Raw genomic sequence first — 19,272 nt, 5'->3', positions numbered from 1 at the left:
AAATGATTTTCGTTTAAAAAACTTTTTATAAGAAGCAATAAAATATTATCAAAATCAAAAATGAGTTGTAATGAAAAAAAAAAGACTTTATAACCAAATAAATAAACATTTATAGTCATAAGTTGTGACGTTACACTATACTATAGCTTTTCCACTTTTTTCTGCACCCAAAAAAATCTAGCTGTATTTTCTGAAAAAGATTCGGCCTATACCGATATTCATCTGAAATATTTCTCTCTAGAAACAACGTACCTCTTTCAAGTCAATATTTACCGTTTGTTGATTAATGAATCGCGACAAACTTGGTCAGATACAAGTCCATGCATAAAAAAGTTTCAATTAATGTAAATAACTGATGTAGAGCCCTTTGATGCTGTGTGAAAATTTGATTTCACAGTGCGAAGATGTACAATGTATACAATATGGCAACAAACTTGTATAGATGCACATGATAAGGCCTATACAATGTACACTGTATCACATACATTGTACGTATCATGTCTCAGTGGCGTCGGAAGCAAATTGAAAGTGGGGGGGGGGGGGGGGGACTAGCCTTCTAAAAAATCTTCACAAGCCAAAAAAGGGGGCTTTGGTTGTGGTTATGTATAACTTTGCAAAAAAGTATGTGTGCGGGGGGGGGGGGGGGGGTCCGACCATACCATCAACTAACTGTACTAACAATCTTAAATTAAAACTAAACGTTCACGATGCGCATATGCCAAAAAAGATCATAATCATCATAACACCGGTATGGATGCGGTTTTTAATCAAATTATATTGATTACCGGTAACTTATTCATTGCTCGTGTGGCTCCTGACGTTCCGGGGTGGGGTGGTTGGTTCCGTAAAAAGTAATTTTGTTTGCCGGGGGGGGGGGGGGGGGGGAGAGTGGGTGGTGAGTCTAAGGTAGATTTTCGGAAACTTTACTATATGATTGTAATTAGGACCTGGGGGTCCGGACATTTCATACACGCATTTCATTCAACGCGCTTTTCAATATACCCGATAGTTTATATATTTATCACTGCTATATTGATTGGGTCAAATACATGCGTTGAATTAACTGTCTTTAAAATTACTGAAAGCCGTGTCATTTCCTTTGTGTATCCATGCAGCTGGCTGATTTCATCCATTATTACCAGTTTTCATTAACCATATTAAACCAATACCAGTAATTTACTTTTCAGTGATAAAAAGTAATGTATTTCATTGTAAATGTTGCACTGCAAAAAACTACAACTCCACACCAATTTCTTTCTTCTTTTTTTTTTGTTTGCAATGACTACTTTGTGATGAAACAGACTAACTTAATTTTGCAACCCCAACTAGGCTATGTAAACAATCCTTAATCAAAACAAGTAATCAAAGGAAGTACTGACATCTACCTGAGTACATGTACTAAGTTTATATATAATTTCAACTACTGTCAAAGATTTTTGTTAAAAATGTAGGAACTTAATTACTTTTTTAGCAATACATATTCTACAACTCTTCTCCATTCATTCAATTATTATTATTTGTGCAAGATAAACACTGTAACAATTTTTTACTTTTTCAAATAATTTAATGAACAGAGACATACAGTGAGAGAAAGCTGTCAAACGATAGCACCTACACAGACAATTGTATTGTTTATTGGTCAACAGCTGTACAGCTCATAGACATATACAATTAATATACACATGTTACAATAAATATACTTATCACTTGAAAAAAGGCAAGTTTATACATGAAGTTTTCAGACAAACACACAGCCCAAAAGTTTCACAGTGTTACAGCAATGCAGCTGAGAGAGAGAGAGAGAGAGAGAGAAAACTCAAATAACCTTAAAAGTTTGTACATATCACAATTTTTTTAAAGAAAATGTCTTGAGGTTTTGTGAGTTGCTCTGAATTAACAAATATTGTCTCTGTGCATGCAGTTCTTCACAATGTGTCCTCTAGTCCTCATTCTCTCTCAGACAAAGATGGGACTCGCAGTGACCCACAAAGTTCTCCAACATTTCCAGCTTAGTTGCAGCAGGAAAACAGATTTTTGATATTTCAAAGCAAGCATCAAGGAAGGCTTGGAAAGATAGGGCTATAAAACACATGAATAAATAGAATACATTGTAAATTTTAGTGATTTGACAATATACACAGTAATGAAAACATACATTTACAGCTGTTTTAATCTATATACATTTAAAACACAAATTAATTAAAGATCCATGTAAAACATTTGATTGATTCATTGACTTTTAATCAGTCCATACACTTTGTACAAAGTCCAACTGATCCTTAAATTACTAGTAAGTTACCTTTTTCCTATAACTCAGCAGTGCCAATAATCTTATATTTCAAATAATGGCTATCGATAATACTTAATTTCATATATTTTAATATATTATGTGATACAAATATGAGAACCTACTTAATCCGGACAGGTCTGGGTTCATGTTGTCCCAGCGTCTCTGTAAATCTAGGTACATAATGTCCACTGAAGCACTCGTCAATCCTTTCTTGCCAAACTCGCATTTCCTATTCACAAAAATCAGTAAGAGGAAGATTCAAATGTAATAGTCATTAAAATCAAAATGTTTTGGTTATTTTACAATTTACAATGAAATATTTAATTTCAAATAATATGTAAACTAATAAATACAGGCAATCTACATCTTGTTGGTCCATTTGGTTGTAAGGTGTTTATCCTATTTTCAATTTTCATGAAAGGTAAAAGTGCATGGGAATAGAGAGCAAAATATATAGTTTGATATCTTTGCTATGTTACTGGACAAAATCAATATGGAATCATCATGGCTGATGGTTAAGTGTAGGTATGACAAGTATTAGAATCTTAAGCTTAAGTTTTGATATAAGATAAATATGGTTCAATGTCAACCTTCACCATAGCATGATAAGCAATCCTGCAAGACATTTGGTTTTCTATGTTAAGTGATGCTAACCTGATGAAAGTCCTGAAGGAGGAGGAACTCATGCCTGCAGACTTCCTGACCCCCAGGCTGTTCATGTACAGCTTGGCCACTCTCCCCAGAATATGGAACTGGTCACACTCTTCCTGATATGGGTCTGGATACAGCTGCTTTAGACAACTCTCCTCCAAAAGAGCTTCTTCATGATCACCATCCGGATTGTGCAGATCCCCCTCTTGGATCTGGAGTTTGTGGTCACTATCTGGAGGAACAGTTTCAAATTTCTCTTCTTCTGTGCAATGAAAATAAGTTTTTTGGATTTATATATAAGGAAAATGAAGACTGATGCTGTTGCTGCCCCTCCCCTTTCTTTACTTGTAGTACAGGTACATTCAAATCTCTTACAACTGAACATATATTTAATCGAAATATTCATACTTTTTTGAAACAGAGAGGCAATAATATATTAGTTACATAACAATCAGTAAGGGAATACCGGTAAATAAGAAACATGTTTGCAACAGTTTATAGCATTTCGATAATATTACATTTTCAAAATCATCAATATTTTTTATCAGAAAATGCAACAGAATATAATTAACTCTTGTTTGGAACCTTTGTGTCCTAAGAAAATGGCTTTTAAATGTAACACAAACCCATTTCATTGGTTGCACAATCTAAATCCATGTGTACATGTAACTCTGACATCTGTTGATTGACCTCCTCATCCTCCTCCTCCTCGACATTTTCCTCGCCTCCATCCTCGTACATCTGGACACAGGTGGTGACATCAGATGATGTCCGTGACAGCACAGACTCATTGCAAGACATCAACTTCTTCAGATGCATCAGCCTCTTCCTTCTCTTTTTTTCACTGTGGAGTGAATAATAATGTTATATCTTATTGTTATACTTTCAAGTTAAATACTGAAATCTGATTGGTTAAGACGCAGTTAATAATATTTACTATTACCCTCAGCGTTAGCAACGCACTTGGCAACGGGTAACATTAAAAAATGTTACATGCGCGAAAATTATGCGCGTACGGTTCGCTGTAGAATTCACGTTATTCCTGTAAAATTTTCTTAAAATTTTTAAAAAAGACATTCAGTATAACAAAATAAATAGTGCCTGTTTGGGAGGATAACAGTTGAAATTGACACCCCTCGAAAACCATTGTCAACCTCCGCTTCGCGTCGGTTGACAATGGTTTTCTCGGGGTGTCAATTTCAACCGTTACCCTCCCAAACAGGCACTATTTATATACTATAAACTGTCAAATTTCCATTGGAATCATTAAACTCTCAAAAGCCAAGTTATTTCTCTATACATCAATAAGAGTCATTCACAGTTTGTTTAATACTGGTACACGTTATGTCATATACCCTGTAACGTATCTTGTCTTAAAAGATAAACTTATACCTTTAGTCAATTCATTTAAAGGCAGCAAGAGGGATATTAAAGCACACTTTCACTATTGTAATTGTAAAATACTATGGAAGTTAGGGTACAAAGCTTTAAGGAATTCACTAATAATTCATATTCAAATTTGATATGGAGAAAACTTAAATAAAAAAATACTGTTTTTGTTGCACATATCAGTTTTCCAATAAGGAATAAGGAATCATTCTTTGAGTATTATGAGGTGATAATTTCGGTCGGGTGTGATCAAATCCAATAAAGCCCGAATGACTTTATGATAGATTTGATCACCCCCCGACCGAAATTATCCCCTCATAATATTCAAAGGATGATTCCTTATTACTTATATATAATTATAAGCCATCGTATGATTAAATATTCAAATATAAATAAGCAAACCCCGCTGGCACCTCAATTTGGCGTCATTTGTATTATGGGTTATATAGTACAAAATCGATACGCAGTGTTATCACAGGCAAAGACACTGGAAAATGTAAATATATGGAGATAATGACTTTTTTAACACAGTTCCTTTCAAATTGTTTATACATCACACATACCAGTGTTTGCGTTTGTGAGGGGACAGCACCAGCAATATAGTATCTCTGACAAGAGGGAACTTCACTTCCTCATCCTTGGGGCTGCGGACATATTTTGTGACCCCTGGGCTGACCTCCTCCTCACTGTCCATAAAGAGGCTCGGGCTACTATTGACTTCCAGAAGGATGGGCTTCAGATCATCAGTGAGGAGGATGTCAAAGCCAAGAATCTGTCAAATAAAAAATGGAACTTTGCAAATGAACTTCTTTAAAGAAAATATTTTAAATTGAACAAAGAGACAAATAACTGCATTTTTAACCATATTTTTTACCGGTTCTTATCTAGAAAACTTCATCAACCTGTTGATTTAGTCTATCAGATATTATGCAGCACCCTGTATAAGTAAAGCAGCTAACAAACCTGAAAAAAAGATGGTCCTGTTTTTCCAGGTGTGATGGTTTTATGCACGGCCACTTTCACTTCCGGCACAATGGCCATGATGGTTTTGCACACTACTAGTTCAATATTCTCCCACACTTCTCTGCTGTCCTTGCCATCCATATCTATCCTTCTCATCACACTACTAAGAGTCCTTTTGCTCCCTTCATCTTCTTCCTCTGAGTGACAAAAGTCTTTGCTTCTTTTATTCAGAGAATAGTTGGTCAAATGCATGAAAGACTCGTGAATATTTTTCTTTGTTGGACGTTTATATGGCACTGTTGAAAATCTTGCCAGTCCCTCTTTGCAGATGTGAAATTCTAATGGTTCCAAACTTTTCAAAACAACATAGATTCGGAAATCAAATTTGAAGTCATCAATAAGATAAACATTAGACACATATTCTTGAGCCACATGACAAGTGCCCCTTTTGGAAGGGTATGAGGAAATGTAATTCTTGGGTTCCTTAAGCAGAAAGATGCCTTCCCCACTTGACCCCCCATATGGTTTAACAATGTAAGTTTGTTTGAATTTCCTTTTCTTTGCATTTTTTACTTCAGCCTCTTTACAGAAATCTTCATACTGGGCAGGTAGGTACCAGGTGCGAGGGTAGAAGTCATAATCTTCGTGGTACAGGTCTCTCATGATGTCCAGACATCTTGACAATGTCATCTTAGAGCAAACCTCCTCCATACCTATAACCCCCAAATTCACTGTTACATGCATGTACATCAACAGTCGATCATTAAACAAAAAATATGCTTTAATTCTTTTCCATTAATTTTTTAGTAAAATTTACATGTATCAAATCAATAACAACCTGGGAATTTGTTGACTCTTCCCCCCATCGTAGCATGGTTATCATTGTAGTGAAACTCATTCCAGTATATGTCACAACTCAACTCTTTCCTTCCCAAGGGAAACTGAAAAGTCAAGGAAACTAATTAATTTACAATTATTTATTTATAAGTAAAAATTCCCCCAAGGATGCGCACAATTTAGTACTTTGAAGTGGCTGTACAGTAGACATTGTATTTTAAAAAGATCATGATAACATATTGCATTCAACTATAAAGCTGCAATTTTTCATGAACTAGCTTATCTCTGACATCAAGATTCTTTTATCCACATGCTACATAAATCATGTACATTAATAAAAAGGTTAAATGCTTTTAATTACTACAAAATATTACTTTCAATACATCTTATCCCTATCCAATCAATCAGTACTATCTTAAGATTACAATTAAAGTTAAATTTATACACTCAGTTGAGCAACACATACCTCGACCAGCCCCAGCTCTTTCACACACAGCCTGACAACATCGGCGTTAGACTTGGCTTTTGACGTGTCAATTGTCACGGCGTGTTTGGATACATGTCTCTTCATAAACCTCGTCCGCTCTCGTCTTGGACTGCTCATCTTACAGATTCAGATTACCTTACAACCAAACTGTTTCTTCAGGTTTTTCATATGGCGCAATATCTATATATATACTGCCCTTGTATAGACGTTTAAAAACATGTTGTTGTAGATCTTACGAAGCGTGAGACATCTAATCTATTTATAATGAAGTGACCTGTTCACCTTTACGTGTTATTAATATTATTTACTGGCATTCGATCAAGCACCTGTTCCGCCATTTGACGCTAAACCATAACAACGGCTTTCGAAAAGAGAGATAACTCGAATTACAAATAAGAGGCCCAGGAACAACAATGCTCACCATAACATGTCACTGCAGTCGGTAGAATTCGCAATATTGCATTACTATCGTCTGTCCTTGATACCATACAGGCACATAAATCGTTTTTAAAAAGGGGAGGGGCAATTCCGTAACAATTCAATTTGCTTTGCTACATCTAAATGTTTGCTGCGAGAAAAAAGTGTGTGTGTGTGTGTGTGTGTGTGTTGGGAGGGGGGGGGGGGGTATTAAATATATATTAAATATTTTGCGACCCCCAAAATAAAATATTTTTTCTCAGCTGGCACCGACAGGTTTCCTTATCAACTTGAATCAAAGGTGGGAGAATATTATCAGTACCAGTATAACAAATGCATTTTCACTGTATGATCAATAAAACTGTCTTCTATCTCCAAGGGGCAAAATAAAATCACTGTGACATTATAGTAGAGCTGGGTCTTTTTCCTCGACATCTTAACCATGAACCAGCCTCAACCAATTTATGTCTCTTTACATGAAGACTTAACAAAACATTTTATTTTTTCTCCATTACATGCTCAATAACACCCCCTCCAATCTTCACACCCATGAAATTCTGATCACTTTTTGGTAAAGAATTCCTTGTAAATCATATTTTTAACCTATTTTAAACATTGACGACACAAAAGGGTGCATTGGCCAATTTGATCTTCTCTTCTTTAAAGATGTTACACAATCAATTTTGTTTTTATTGAAGTAGTTTATATGATAAAAAAAATAAAAATTTTATATTGGGACAATGATGGACAAAAATGAATAACAATAGGTCATCTGATGAATTCAGAAGACATTAAAGACACAAGATGAATTTCTTTATAAATAATTGTATTTTACTTTTAGACCTTATACACATTTCATTCTTTTTAAAAGCATGCCACAAAAGAAATATGACAAATTGTTTAAATGGGCTCCTTCTTGTCAAAATGGAAGCCCTATTAATATATATAATTTTTGATAATATTCAACAGCAACAATTAAAAGAAAAGCTAACAAAATATTTTACCCCACTTACATGTATATAATATCAATAAAAAATGTACAATCTCAGACTAGAAGAATACATGAATTTTCTTTATAAAATGAATAAAAACTGACTTATAAATTTAAAACCTATTAAATTTAAAAAAACAAAAAAGATGTGTCGATGTAATTGCCAGTTGGAAAAACAATATAAATTCATAAAACAATATAAATTCATTAAATATTTGTAGAGCTTGAGTGTTGTAGATTGGATGTCAATGAGTATATATTACACTAAGTATACAATTCAAGGTATACAAATGACATAAGAAAGGGTGATATGGCTGAATTTTTTTAAAAATTGAATACCGGTATATATATACATAAAAAATCAAACAATCATTGATAATCAATCATCTTTCTTTCTAATTTTTACAGTTCATTGAACATACAAGGTGCATAGTACAATGCAAAGTAGCATACCCGGTATATGAATTTCAAATCCATATTACATTGTAAATAACAAAATATAACCTTGTCATAAATCAGGACTCTTAACAATACATACTGTAGGTGTACAAACTTAACTAAATAACAGAGACAATAATTATAAAGTATAAGTAAAAATCTTAACAAATTATGCATCTAATTATCTAAACATTGGCACCCAATTTAGACTTAATCAAACATGGACATAGAGACATAATAATTGCTGCGTCACTGGGGTGTTAAAGTTCACACTCCTACTTTCAGTTTCTCCTCGGGGGTGGGGGTCTGGTTGGGGCTGCCGGGCGGCGTGGAGGTGAGCCCCCAGAGCTACTAGAGCTGCCATTTTTTAGTCTCCTATTTAATGCACTAGATAATTCATTGTTGAATGCAATGCCTGTCAATTTACTACCATCTGGAGATTTCTGAGTTTGCATTGTGTTAACATACATGTGTTCCAAGTCTGCAGACATCCTGCCCCTAGGAGGAATGACTGGTTTAGATTTGGAGAACGGTTCCTCTTCATATTCTGCAAATTCATCATGAATGCTCAGATTCTCCATTGACCTACTTAAAGTTCTAGGCAGAGCTGGGGGTGGTCTGCGTGAGTAAAATGTTCCGACGGAGTCCGTGGAGTTCTGACTGGTGGATGACACAGTGGAGACTTCCGACTCCCGCTTGGGGGTTGGGAGGGGAGACTTTGGAGGTTTCCTGTTTGGCCTTGGTTTTGGGAGCGTGTCCCCGGATCCCTGAGGACTGTCCTGATCAGGTCTCTCAAAATTTTCCTCATCAGCATTCTCTGGTCTTCCATAAGTTTTCTTTTTCCTCCTTACAGTTTGACCCAATGAGGATATCACCTGGTAAAATTGGCAATTATTATAAAAACTTCCCTAATTAGCAACATTTAATTTTTTTAATTAAATGTAAAAGATGCTGATTAACACATTTCTCTTGAAAGTGTACCGGTACTTTTTATGTTTCATATCCTTGTAATTATTTAGAAATACAATTCTAATTCATTATCGCAAATCTGAACAAGTAAATGAGAAACAGTAATTTACTTGTATGTTTAATTAAGAGAAGAGAAATACCTTAGCCTTTCCAAGATAGTTTCTTTTATCTACATTCTTCAGCAGGTCTTTTGATGGATGAAATATACAGGAGTCTGGCAACTCATTTAGTTCTGGTGCTTGCTACAAGACACAAGCAGTACATGCAGTGAACATTGGTACATAAATGTGTTGTGAACAGAAATGAAACTGTTAAATGCAGAGTCATTGATGATTTGTGCATCATTTCAGACTCCATAACTTGTGTGCAGCTATGTTTGAATGCTTATATCTATTTTTTTTTAATGAAAATAGAATACAAATGTTGTGGCTCTACACAAATACCGGTACTCATCAAATCCATCAAACTTGGTCAGATAAATTTATAAATATATAAATCTTGGGATTTCAACTTGTGTTATAACTCTCTAAGCCATCAAGCAAACATACAGCAATGAACTCTTATAAATTTATGTTAGAGGGAGTTCCATGGGTGCTGATCGATTTTCCATTAATACGCCAGCTACTTTAAAACATTTTTTAGACAGGGTCACGTGACCCCGTCTATTAGTTTACTGTTAGCCGAAGTCTTAAACCAGAAGGCACGCGTAAAACACATGAATTGAGTCTACGCGTAAGTAAATAGTGCAGAAAGTTTTCATGCATTTCAGTAAATATAAATTATAAAAACACACATAAATCTTTTTAAGTCCTCTGTGTATAAACCAAATTCTATTTAGAAAATAAACAAATAGTTTTATTGATCAAAATATTCTTGCTCGGGTTCAAATGTGGAATGAGTTACGTAACTGCACAATGCCATTGACGATTCAGCTAGTGTACGAGCTCATTAATCAATAGAAGAGGTTGAAGGTTGAATCGAAAGCAAAGTTCCCAAACGCAATATTCCATTTTTGAAAACTTCGGCGCAAGCCGAAGTTAAAATCAGGACGGATTATATATACACAGATGTCTTACATATTAAATAGGTGTTTCATTGGCTTCCAGTCTACTTGCGGTATGACTGCTGTTCGTCTCTAAAGGAATTTTGTACATAGAAAATAAAAACAAGTCTGAATTTGCCTTCTCATTTGTTATACATTTTGGGTGACCAATACATCAAATGATATATACAATCTTATTGATTGAAGAACCAAGTTAAATGTTAATGTTCATGTTGTCCGGCTTAGTTGGAATCGAGCTTTAGGTGAATTACATTGTAAAGTAATGCATTACATTACCATTACTTCATGAATTAGGACATCAAATTACCATTACCATTACTTTATTTTCTTGAAGTCATGCATTACATTACCATTACATGAGTAAAGTAATGCATTACCATTACCATTACTTTGTGAAAAGTCAATAAGTTTTAAAAAAAGTAATTTAAAAGCTAAATAAAGAATTTTTGTAAATGTTTCATAAATAAAACATGCTTAAACATATTTACAGGTTCATATTCACTATCAGGTTCAAATTTAATGACTTATACAAGATTGCTGTTGCACTTGTAATTCTCAAAGTAAGGTTGGTCCCGTAACATTTACACGCTAATGGCAGAGTTGCCAATCTCTGTTATTTTTCGTCTCTGATTTTTGGAGTATGACTTTTAATGAAAGGAACGGTTGTATCGTAATTCGTGTAGATCATGCACGAGTTTACACATAAAAATAGTTAGTGGAGAACGGATTTATTTTTACCTATATTTATTTTGCATGAATCGCTGCAAGAAAATCAGATAAGTCAGTCTAAAAAATCAAAATGGCGACCGTGACAAACCTTTTTATTATTAGAGTACTTGGAATCTTATTGTAAAAAGAAATATTTCTAACGTCAGGTGCCTGTGTTTGTTATCGGTATACAAATGTTCACTTTGTTTAGTAATCCAGCAGTTTGAGCGTTTTTGAGGTTTCATATATAACGGATACCGTCCGACTTGTGGATTTTCCCTTGGATCACAGAATTAAATAAATCTAATGATTTAAATTATCTACCTTGATATAGTTGTTTTGATTTTCCCGGTTAGTAGTAATTTTTAAATTTTACATAAAATACTGTTGTGTCAATTTTCTACAATTATGAAGGCCGGGATTGAGTAAACTTTAGACAAAGTATCAGACAATTGCAAAAAAGCCGAATTAAATAGATTAAAACAACTTATTCAAACTCATAATTTTTGGAAGCATATTCGAGGAAATCAAGGACACTTTCAAGACCCCGTCTTTCAGTACTCTCGGTACTTTGATTTTAAATCATGTCTGAAAAAAATTTAAGTCATGGACAGGAAAACAGATAAATGGACAAGGTTATTCTAACATACCCCTAAACTTTGTTTGCAGTTGATCATAACGTGTATATTTCAGATACTAGGCAATTCAACAACAGTTGTGTTAATACGTTCTCTATGAGCTTTAGACTAAATATCTTATCATTTATATATGCACTTTAGCAAGTACATTTAAATTGCTCTCACAAAACACTTTAACCTTCCTTTAAGAGTAGAGTGTATATTTCTGCACCAACCTCTGCCATCTTTGGTTGTCTTGATTGGCTGATGGGGGTTTTGAGGAGCGCCCCGGACCGCTTGGTCACTGGTTTACCACTGCTGTGTTGGTATTCTACAAGTTCTTGAATGGTAGGGAAAGAGAAGCCCTCAAACTTCCAGTAACCCTGTCCAATTGAGATAGCAGAGAGCTCAAATAAAAGAGACATATTATGTGGGTCACATGAATACATACAATTACTTTAACATTATTCTTACATATATACACATAGGTTCTACAGTACTTAAAAATCTCAGAAACCTACTCAAAGTATACATATATACCCCTGTATTGTCGTTCTGTTCATTTTGATACATGTAGTTTACATCCCATTTACTATTAAATTTAAAAACTATGCATTTCTGTAAAAAGTGTGGTTGATAGGTTAGAATTTACAAAATAGATAGCTGCAATTATATAGGAAATATCTAATATTAATCAGGGTAATGAAGGTTTGTATTGATGGGAATTATTTAAATTTGAGTGAGGGTAATAAGTTTGTATTGAAAGATTTGACCAGTCATCTACCAGGAAGTACCAGCTACACCAGAGTACCAACTAGATAATATCATCAGATTTATAGCTATATCTAATGAAGTACAAAATTGTCATAAGTACATATCTGTACTTTTAACATAATTAACCCAACCTGCATTTATCACATGTTTCTCATTACTAGTGTAAGTGGAATTGTGATGAAACAAGATTATTACCAATATATGTTTTAAGAAACAAATTTATGCCCTACATGTGGCAACTGAAATTGAATTACTTAGTAAATTATTTCACAATGTACTGAGGAGGCAAGCAAATGGTTCCCAAGATGGTTAGCAGATGATATGTCTAAAATAGTTTGACCTTTGACCTAATTGTGATTGACCAAACACCAACTGGCATTCAACTGAGTATGAAGGGGAGGATGGCACATATTTGTAAGTAAAGAAATTAATTTCATTCGGAGAGTCTTACCTCCTGATCTTGTACGATAAGAATGTGCCTATTGTTCTGCCATAGAACTGACAAAACATACTGGATTTCATTAGTCTTTTTCCGCAGGCTCTCTCTGACCAGGAAATCCCCTTGATTGCGCAGCAAAGCTTCTGCCTCCTGCCTCGATAACTGACCATGAAACCAATTCTGACTTTTTAGAGAGAGTCGTCTCTTTAATGCTGTAACGTCCGACTTCCTTTCCTGGTTAAAGACATGAAATTAGATACTTAATTTATAGATCCATAAATTTCATTGTTTCATCAAAATTTATTTAAAGTGTAAAACAATACATGGTATTTTAACTAAAATACTGTTATATCTGTGCTGTCGCTATAGATAAATTAAGGTTGAGCTTACTAAACGAGTTGAACTGTACTTTTGTTTTAATTACCATCCTTCTATCTGAACAAAGACAAAGCCTGCCCTAGTTACTGAGGTGAAACCACTTCCTACAAACCTGTAGTTTTTGTAGACCAAGAATACAGTTCTTTCTGGTTGTTTCATCATCTTCCTGTTGACTTGCAGCGATCAGAAACTCCTCAGCATCCTCTCCCCGCCCCATCATTGTCATGGCAGTCGCCTTGGCAACCCATATCTAACATAATTTAGATCAAATATCAGTGACTTACATTTAATACTGATCTATTTATTTTCATCAAGATCAATGTATTTTAATGCCTGTTTAATTTTACAGTATTATTCTTGTTTTTTAAATATTAATTTTCAAAACATAAATATTGCATGTGTTGTGACATGTAACCCATTTTGTTATAAAGTAAACTGACTTAAAGATTAACAATTACTTCATAGTAATCTATAATTATTATCATAATTTGTTCAATCCTAATCTTTTGTTGAAAATAATTTTCTCTGCCAAGACCACAGGGGCCAAGCCCGTTTTAACATTAATTTCAATTTATGGTTACATTGAAATTAATGTTAAAACCGGCTTGGCCCTGTGGCCAAGACATTGTGATTTTATGCTGTCAATGTCCTTGACCTTTCACTTTAATAGTACAAGGTCATGGTTACCTCTGAGAGCATCAGCTTATATCCCATCCCCAGCTGGGTGTAGTCTATGAAGGTTGCTGACCGTAATTTCTCCACAGCTTTGTCAAAATCAGATATAGCCTCTCTGTACCTGAAACAAGATAAACATCAATACATTTATCTGCTATGGAACTCATCAAATATGGTTGTACTACCCGGTACTTGCGCATGTATATATACATGTGTATTTATATTTTTTTTAATGAAAGAAAACTAAATATCACAGCTGTGAAGTAATTGCATTGTACAGTAATTTCTTTTCAAAATCATTAAAAAATATTCAATGTACTAATTAGGTATATTCCTACCTGCGAAGCTTGGCCTCTACAAGTCCTGAACAGAAATGGGCAATGGCTAGGTGCTGATCTTTCTGTACTGTCTCCTTCAGATTCTACAGAATTAAAAAACTCAACAAGTTCAACAAAACTTTAATATTTCTACATTCTATTAGATACAATATTATTTTGCATGCCCTGATATTGCTTTCTCACTCCAGGCTCTTTCTACATTTTGGGGGTTGGGTTTTACATCAGTTTATATTTAATTGAAAATATTTTATCTATCTAACTGCATGATCATTGCTCTGAAAGACTTCCTTAATATAACTGAAAGAAATTAAGAATCATCTTTTAACTCAATGTTTCTGATTTTGGCATATTTGCAATTGTGCATACTGCAAACTTTTAATAAAACCAACCGATGCCCTCTAGCCGGATAACTTCCCCTTCTGACTGAAAGATTGCAAAGTTCGAGAAGGAAATTATGCATATATATACCATAATTAAAAGAAGGGACAGTACTTTCTCTTAGATTTTATTCAACCTGATGAAATTCTTATAAAGCTTGCCCTCAACACCTGCTAGAATTTAATAAACTTGATTATTGAGGATACCTGTTAAAACCTAGCTTTTATAACAAAGGAGATGTTTTGGAAGTTTTATTGTAGTAGCTACGTATCAAACATTAGTTTTGTTGTACCAGTATTAGTGATAAAAAGGAAGTATATGATGATTAACAATGTTTACTGCAATATAGGAAGATTCATTATGTCAATCAGGATACAGTGGTCATATACACTAAGATGAAGTCAGACAATAGACACTATGAGGCTTACGGTAATTCTGTCACTATACACTGAATCTTTTATCAATATCATTTACCGGTATATATTACCGGGTACATGCGACATTTACCAACAAATATTAATTAGTACCAATTTATAAGGAAAATCATTGATACAGATTAATCTTGAAAATAATAAAGTTAGATATCATTTTTATGACTTGTAAATATACCTTGCACTTTAGTCCATCAAGGGAATGAATATAAATACACAAGTCCTGGTAAATTTAATGTTTATGTAAAATATAAGCTATATGATTGTGAGTGTATATACATGTAATTACATGCATTTAGTCCTAAATGTGTAAAGGTAATGGTAGATGATAACACATTTTATTCCAGTATTTTACAACAAATACCCTAGCTGGCAGTATATGCTTTATGACCCTTATATATACACTGCACTGCATGTAAATACACATCAAATTATATTAAGATGATATGTGTAAAATTAAGTTATACATAGGGTTTTTTTCTCTTAAATGCCAATACATTATTTTTAGGTAATGCATGTTTTGCGCAGTAGTAAAGAAACTGAAAAAAAAAACAAGTTCTAATTAGCTTGTGTGTATGCCCTAATGGCAAATCTTTATCTTTTTTCTCGTGTCATGAGTAATTATCTATATTAACTTTACATATCCTTCATGTTTGTAGTTAAAAATTTCCTGGTGTTATAACTAGAAAAGTTGTTCACTGGATCGTGAGAGATCTTGTACTTAAAAACTATTCAAAGCTTTATCATATCAAGCAATTCAAACCGAAAATTAACAACTTCATTACTATACAGCTTAATAGATATTCCACAGCATTGTACATATGCAGTTTGCAATTACCTGCACATGTTTATTAAGTATATACATGTACAGTTTTTCAGCTGGCTGAAATGTGACAAGTTAATGTACTTAGCTATACACTGCATGATGACAAATATACATATATGCATAGATAGGTGATTGGTTCTAGTGAGTTGCATGCATGGCCATATGCAATGATGTTCTTAATGAATTAATATTTAAATCATTGGAGAAAATTGACTGTCCTACCATCAAAACCCCTGGCCTCCAGCGTTCACTTCCCAAATTTTAGAAACTCAGATAACTAATTTTATTGTAAAGAAACAGATTTTGTACTCATTATGATGCTGAGTATGTATGGGTTAGTGTAATATCTTTTTTGTAAGTCAAGATGACCTTGTAGATATTGCAGATGTGTAGGGGTGGGGTGTATTTATCCCCTCCACTTTTTTTTGCAAAGTTAGAACTAACCATATCTGTTGGGGATTTTTTATTAATAGACGTGTGTATGCAGGAGGTATAGGAGGTATAACCATTAGCAACCTAATGGTCAAGATACATAATTAAGTGTTTTAGAACTTGATCCAAGTAGGTCCAGATCAAATTGTTAAAATACATATACCTCCTAACATTTTCATTTTATAAAGATACCATGATTCAAAGGACCTTTTGCAACAAGGTACGGCAGGTCATTTGATTTCTTGTTATAGATTAAACTTGCGTATTACATTGTTCTGAGAGAGAGAGAGAGAGAGAGAGAGAGAGAGGACTTTTCACCTGTTTAATTAACCAAAAAACAAATTAATTTAACCTTACCTTTAATGCATCATCTAGTCTGTCCAATTGGAGGTAAGAAAAGGCGACGTTGTATAGAACACGAGCATTCGGGTTCTCGATTTGTTTAAATTTCGAAATAGCTTCTTCAAATTCCTCTTCAAGATATAGATTTACACCGTCATTCCACAGAATGATTGTGTCTTTCAGTGCCATGTTCAGTGATTGAACCGGCACATTAGACGAGTGTTTTTAGCGTTTTATCTTTTCTTACACGGAAACATCATAAGCACTAACGTTAGTGTTTGTAAATACAAAGGCCACGTGACGCAACTTTCAGTCATTGAGTTCCTGCTTCTCTCGGAAGTCCTCGGGCGATCTGCAAGTTTTGCGGGAAGTATGATTCGCTCAGTTGCTCACTATAAGCCTGGCTGTCCCAAGATATTTATGCAGCACATTTGGCCGATTTTTAATAAAAATACACATACCTGTGAAAGAAGTGCAATTGAAATCGATGAAAGGGAAAATGTCCAAGATAATTTCATTGACACATTATCATTTTTCACTCATAAAAGTTAACGGGAACGAAAACAGATTTCTTACGGAGATTTATAATGGGGATTGTTTCTATCTTTTCTCCATTCGGAAGTCACTCGAAATACCTCGTACAATTTTCCAACGTTATAATCCGGGTCTGCTGCAATACAAAATCCCCGTAGACATCACATTTTTTAGCCGTGTATTGTTCTTTCAAGTTTATTCCATGAAACTGAAAATATTTATGACTTTGTCATAAGTTCTTTTGGAAAACGCAGTCCTGGATTTTAACCTGTTAACGATGTAACGATATGGATTATAATTCCATAGTTTGAAAAAATATCAAGATTTTACTTTGAAACGCTCCCTCCAGCTTGTCGGGTTTCACTACACGACTATTATAAAAATAAAAAGTCTACGGGAATTTCGCATTGCAAAAGAGATAAAAGTACCCGGGTGATAACTTTGAAAAATTGTGCGAGGTATTCAAAGTGACTTCCGAATGGAGAAAAGGTGTAAGCATTTACCATTATAAAACTCCATAAGAAATTAATCTGTTTTCGTTCGACTGAAAACTGATCATGTGTCAATGAAGATATCTTGGATATTGTCCCTATCATAAATTTCAATTGCACTTTTTTCATAGGTATTTTTTCTTAAAAATTATCCAAATGTGCTTCATAAATCATCAATATCTTGAGACAGACTGTAGGGATTCGCCCCGAAAGTTAACACTTTTTACTATGTAAAAATTTGTTGAAGAAGCGCTGATTAAATTTTCACTTTTTCCCCATATTTGTGTATTTCTGAATGGTGAAATAAAAAAATGTTTAAATCGTGGTTTGGTCCAGGGATTATATCAAAGCTGATTTTTTTCTCTCCCCCCCCCCCCCCCCCCCAAAAAAAAAAATTGGCATATCGTGGTATTTACCGGTATATTGGCTAATAGATATTAAAGCAATATGAGCTGCAATATGAGTTAATTTTTAATTTTTTTTTTACGAAAATGTTATTTTCTACTAAAATGACAAAAGATATCATTGTTTTTAAAGTTCTATTAGCCATATTTTTGTGGGGAAAGCCGTTTAGAAGCCTTAATTGAAGCAAAATTGAATTATTTTCGTCCTGTACAAAAACTGAATAGCTTATATTCCTTAGAAGAGAAATCTTTCCTCTGACAAAAATTGTTGTTGTTTTTTTTCAAATCTTGTTTATCCTAAAGGTTTAAGTCACATGCACATTTATCATACTAGCAGACATTTACCGCAAAATAAAATTCTAAATCCACCGCCAAGAAAGGAGTAATGTACTGTTGATAATGGTGTCGATGTATGATCAAAATATTACAATTGTAGAGTTTTTAAGTCAATCTCATCTTACACGATTTTAATTATAATATTTATTATACTTTATTTTAGATTATGTTTTTAACGTCACAAATCGATAAAAGAATCTCTCATAATTTGCGATGGTATATGACTTTTATCCATTATTTTTGTCTGTTCATTTATCCCCTCGTCAACTCATTGGATAATAATCATATACCATCACAAATCATTACAGATCTTACATTTATTTTTGTCTAAAAGATAAGATGTATACTGTAATTCAGTCAATTAATCTCTTACTCCGGGCCTGATATGAGAGAGAGAGAGAGAGAGAGAGAGAGAGAGAGAGAGAGAGAGAGAGAGAGAGAGAGAGAGATGTTTTCATTATGATTTAAAAAAAACAACAACATGAAATGGCATTATTAAAAATACATGTACATCAATTAAAATCCGAAACAATCATTCCTTCATTAGCACGTCAGCCACATGTACAGTGCACCATACACGGACAACATATTTATCTTAGACCTATCTTATACAGTTACGTTAAGTAGATGCTTAGTATTATAAGGGCTGAGTAGGGCTTTAAAGTCAAGAATAA

The 19,272-nt window shown here is 34.0% G+C and overlaps 2 protein-coding genes across 3 annotated transcripts; both read right to left on the bottom strand.

Annotated features, from left to right (window-relative positions):
• Positions 1-1,618: 1,618 nt before the first annotated feature.
• Positions 1,619-6,982, bottom strand: LOC105348236 (tubulin polyglutamylase TTLL11). 2 transcript variants are annotated; one of them, XM_020075297.3, is made up of 8 exons: positions 6,597-6,982; positions 6,132-6,234; positions 5,294-6,006; positions 4,894-5,102; positions 3,568-3,785; positions 2,945-3,200; positions 2,413-2,519; positions 1,619-2,079 (listed from the first exon to the last, which is right to left on the bottom strand). In XM_020075297.3, the coding sequence occupies exons 1-8, from the start codon at positions 6,732-6,734 to the stop codon at positions 1,940-1,942; spliced, it is 1,884 nt and encodes a 627-aa protein (XP_019930856.3). In that variant the 5' UTR covers positions 6,735-6,982; the 3' UTR covers positions 1,619-1,939. The 2 variants fall into 2 exon arrangements, with proteins under 2 accessions (XP_019930856.3, XP_011455866.3); XM_011457564.4 differs by having other exon boundaries at positions 2,945-3,203; positions 6,597-6,981.
• Positions 6,983-8,677: 1,695 nt separating this feature from the next.
• LOC105348235 (uncharacterized) lies at positions 8,678-17,146 on the bottom strand. The gene is made up of 8 exons (XM_011457562.4): positions 16,849-17,146; positions 14,425-14,507; positions 14,099-14,207; positions 13,524-13,661; positions 13,046-13,267; positions 12,057-12,203; positions 9,573-9,674; positions 8,678-9,338 (listed from the first exon to the last, which is right to left on the bottom strand). Exons 1-8 carry the CDS (start codon positions 17,020-17,022, stop codon positions 8,745-8,747), a joined length of 1,569 nt encoding a protein of 522 aa, XP_011455864.3. The 5' UTR covers positions 17,023-17,146; the 3' UTR covers positions 8,678-8,744.
• Between the last annotated feature and the right edge of the window lie 2,126 nt (positions 17,147-19,272).

The sequence above is a fragment of the Magallana gigas genome, chromosome 2 (genome assembly GCF_963853765.1).
Source record: "Magallana gigas chromosome 2, xbMagGiga1.1, whole genome shotgun sequence".
Taxonomy (NCBI): Eukaryota; Metazoa; Mollusca; class Bivalvia; order Ostreida; family Ostreidae; genus Magallana; species Magallana gigas.
This window is presented reverse-complemented; position numbering and strand designations above follow the sequence as displayed.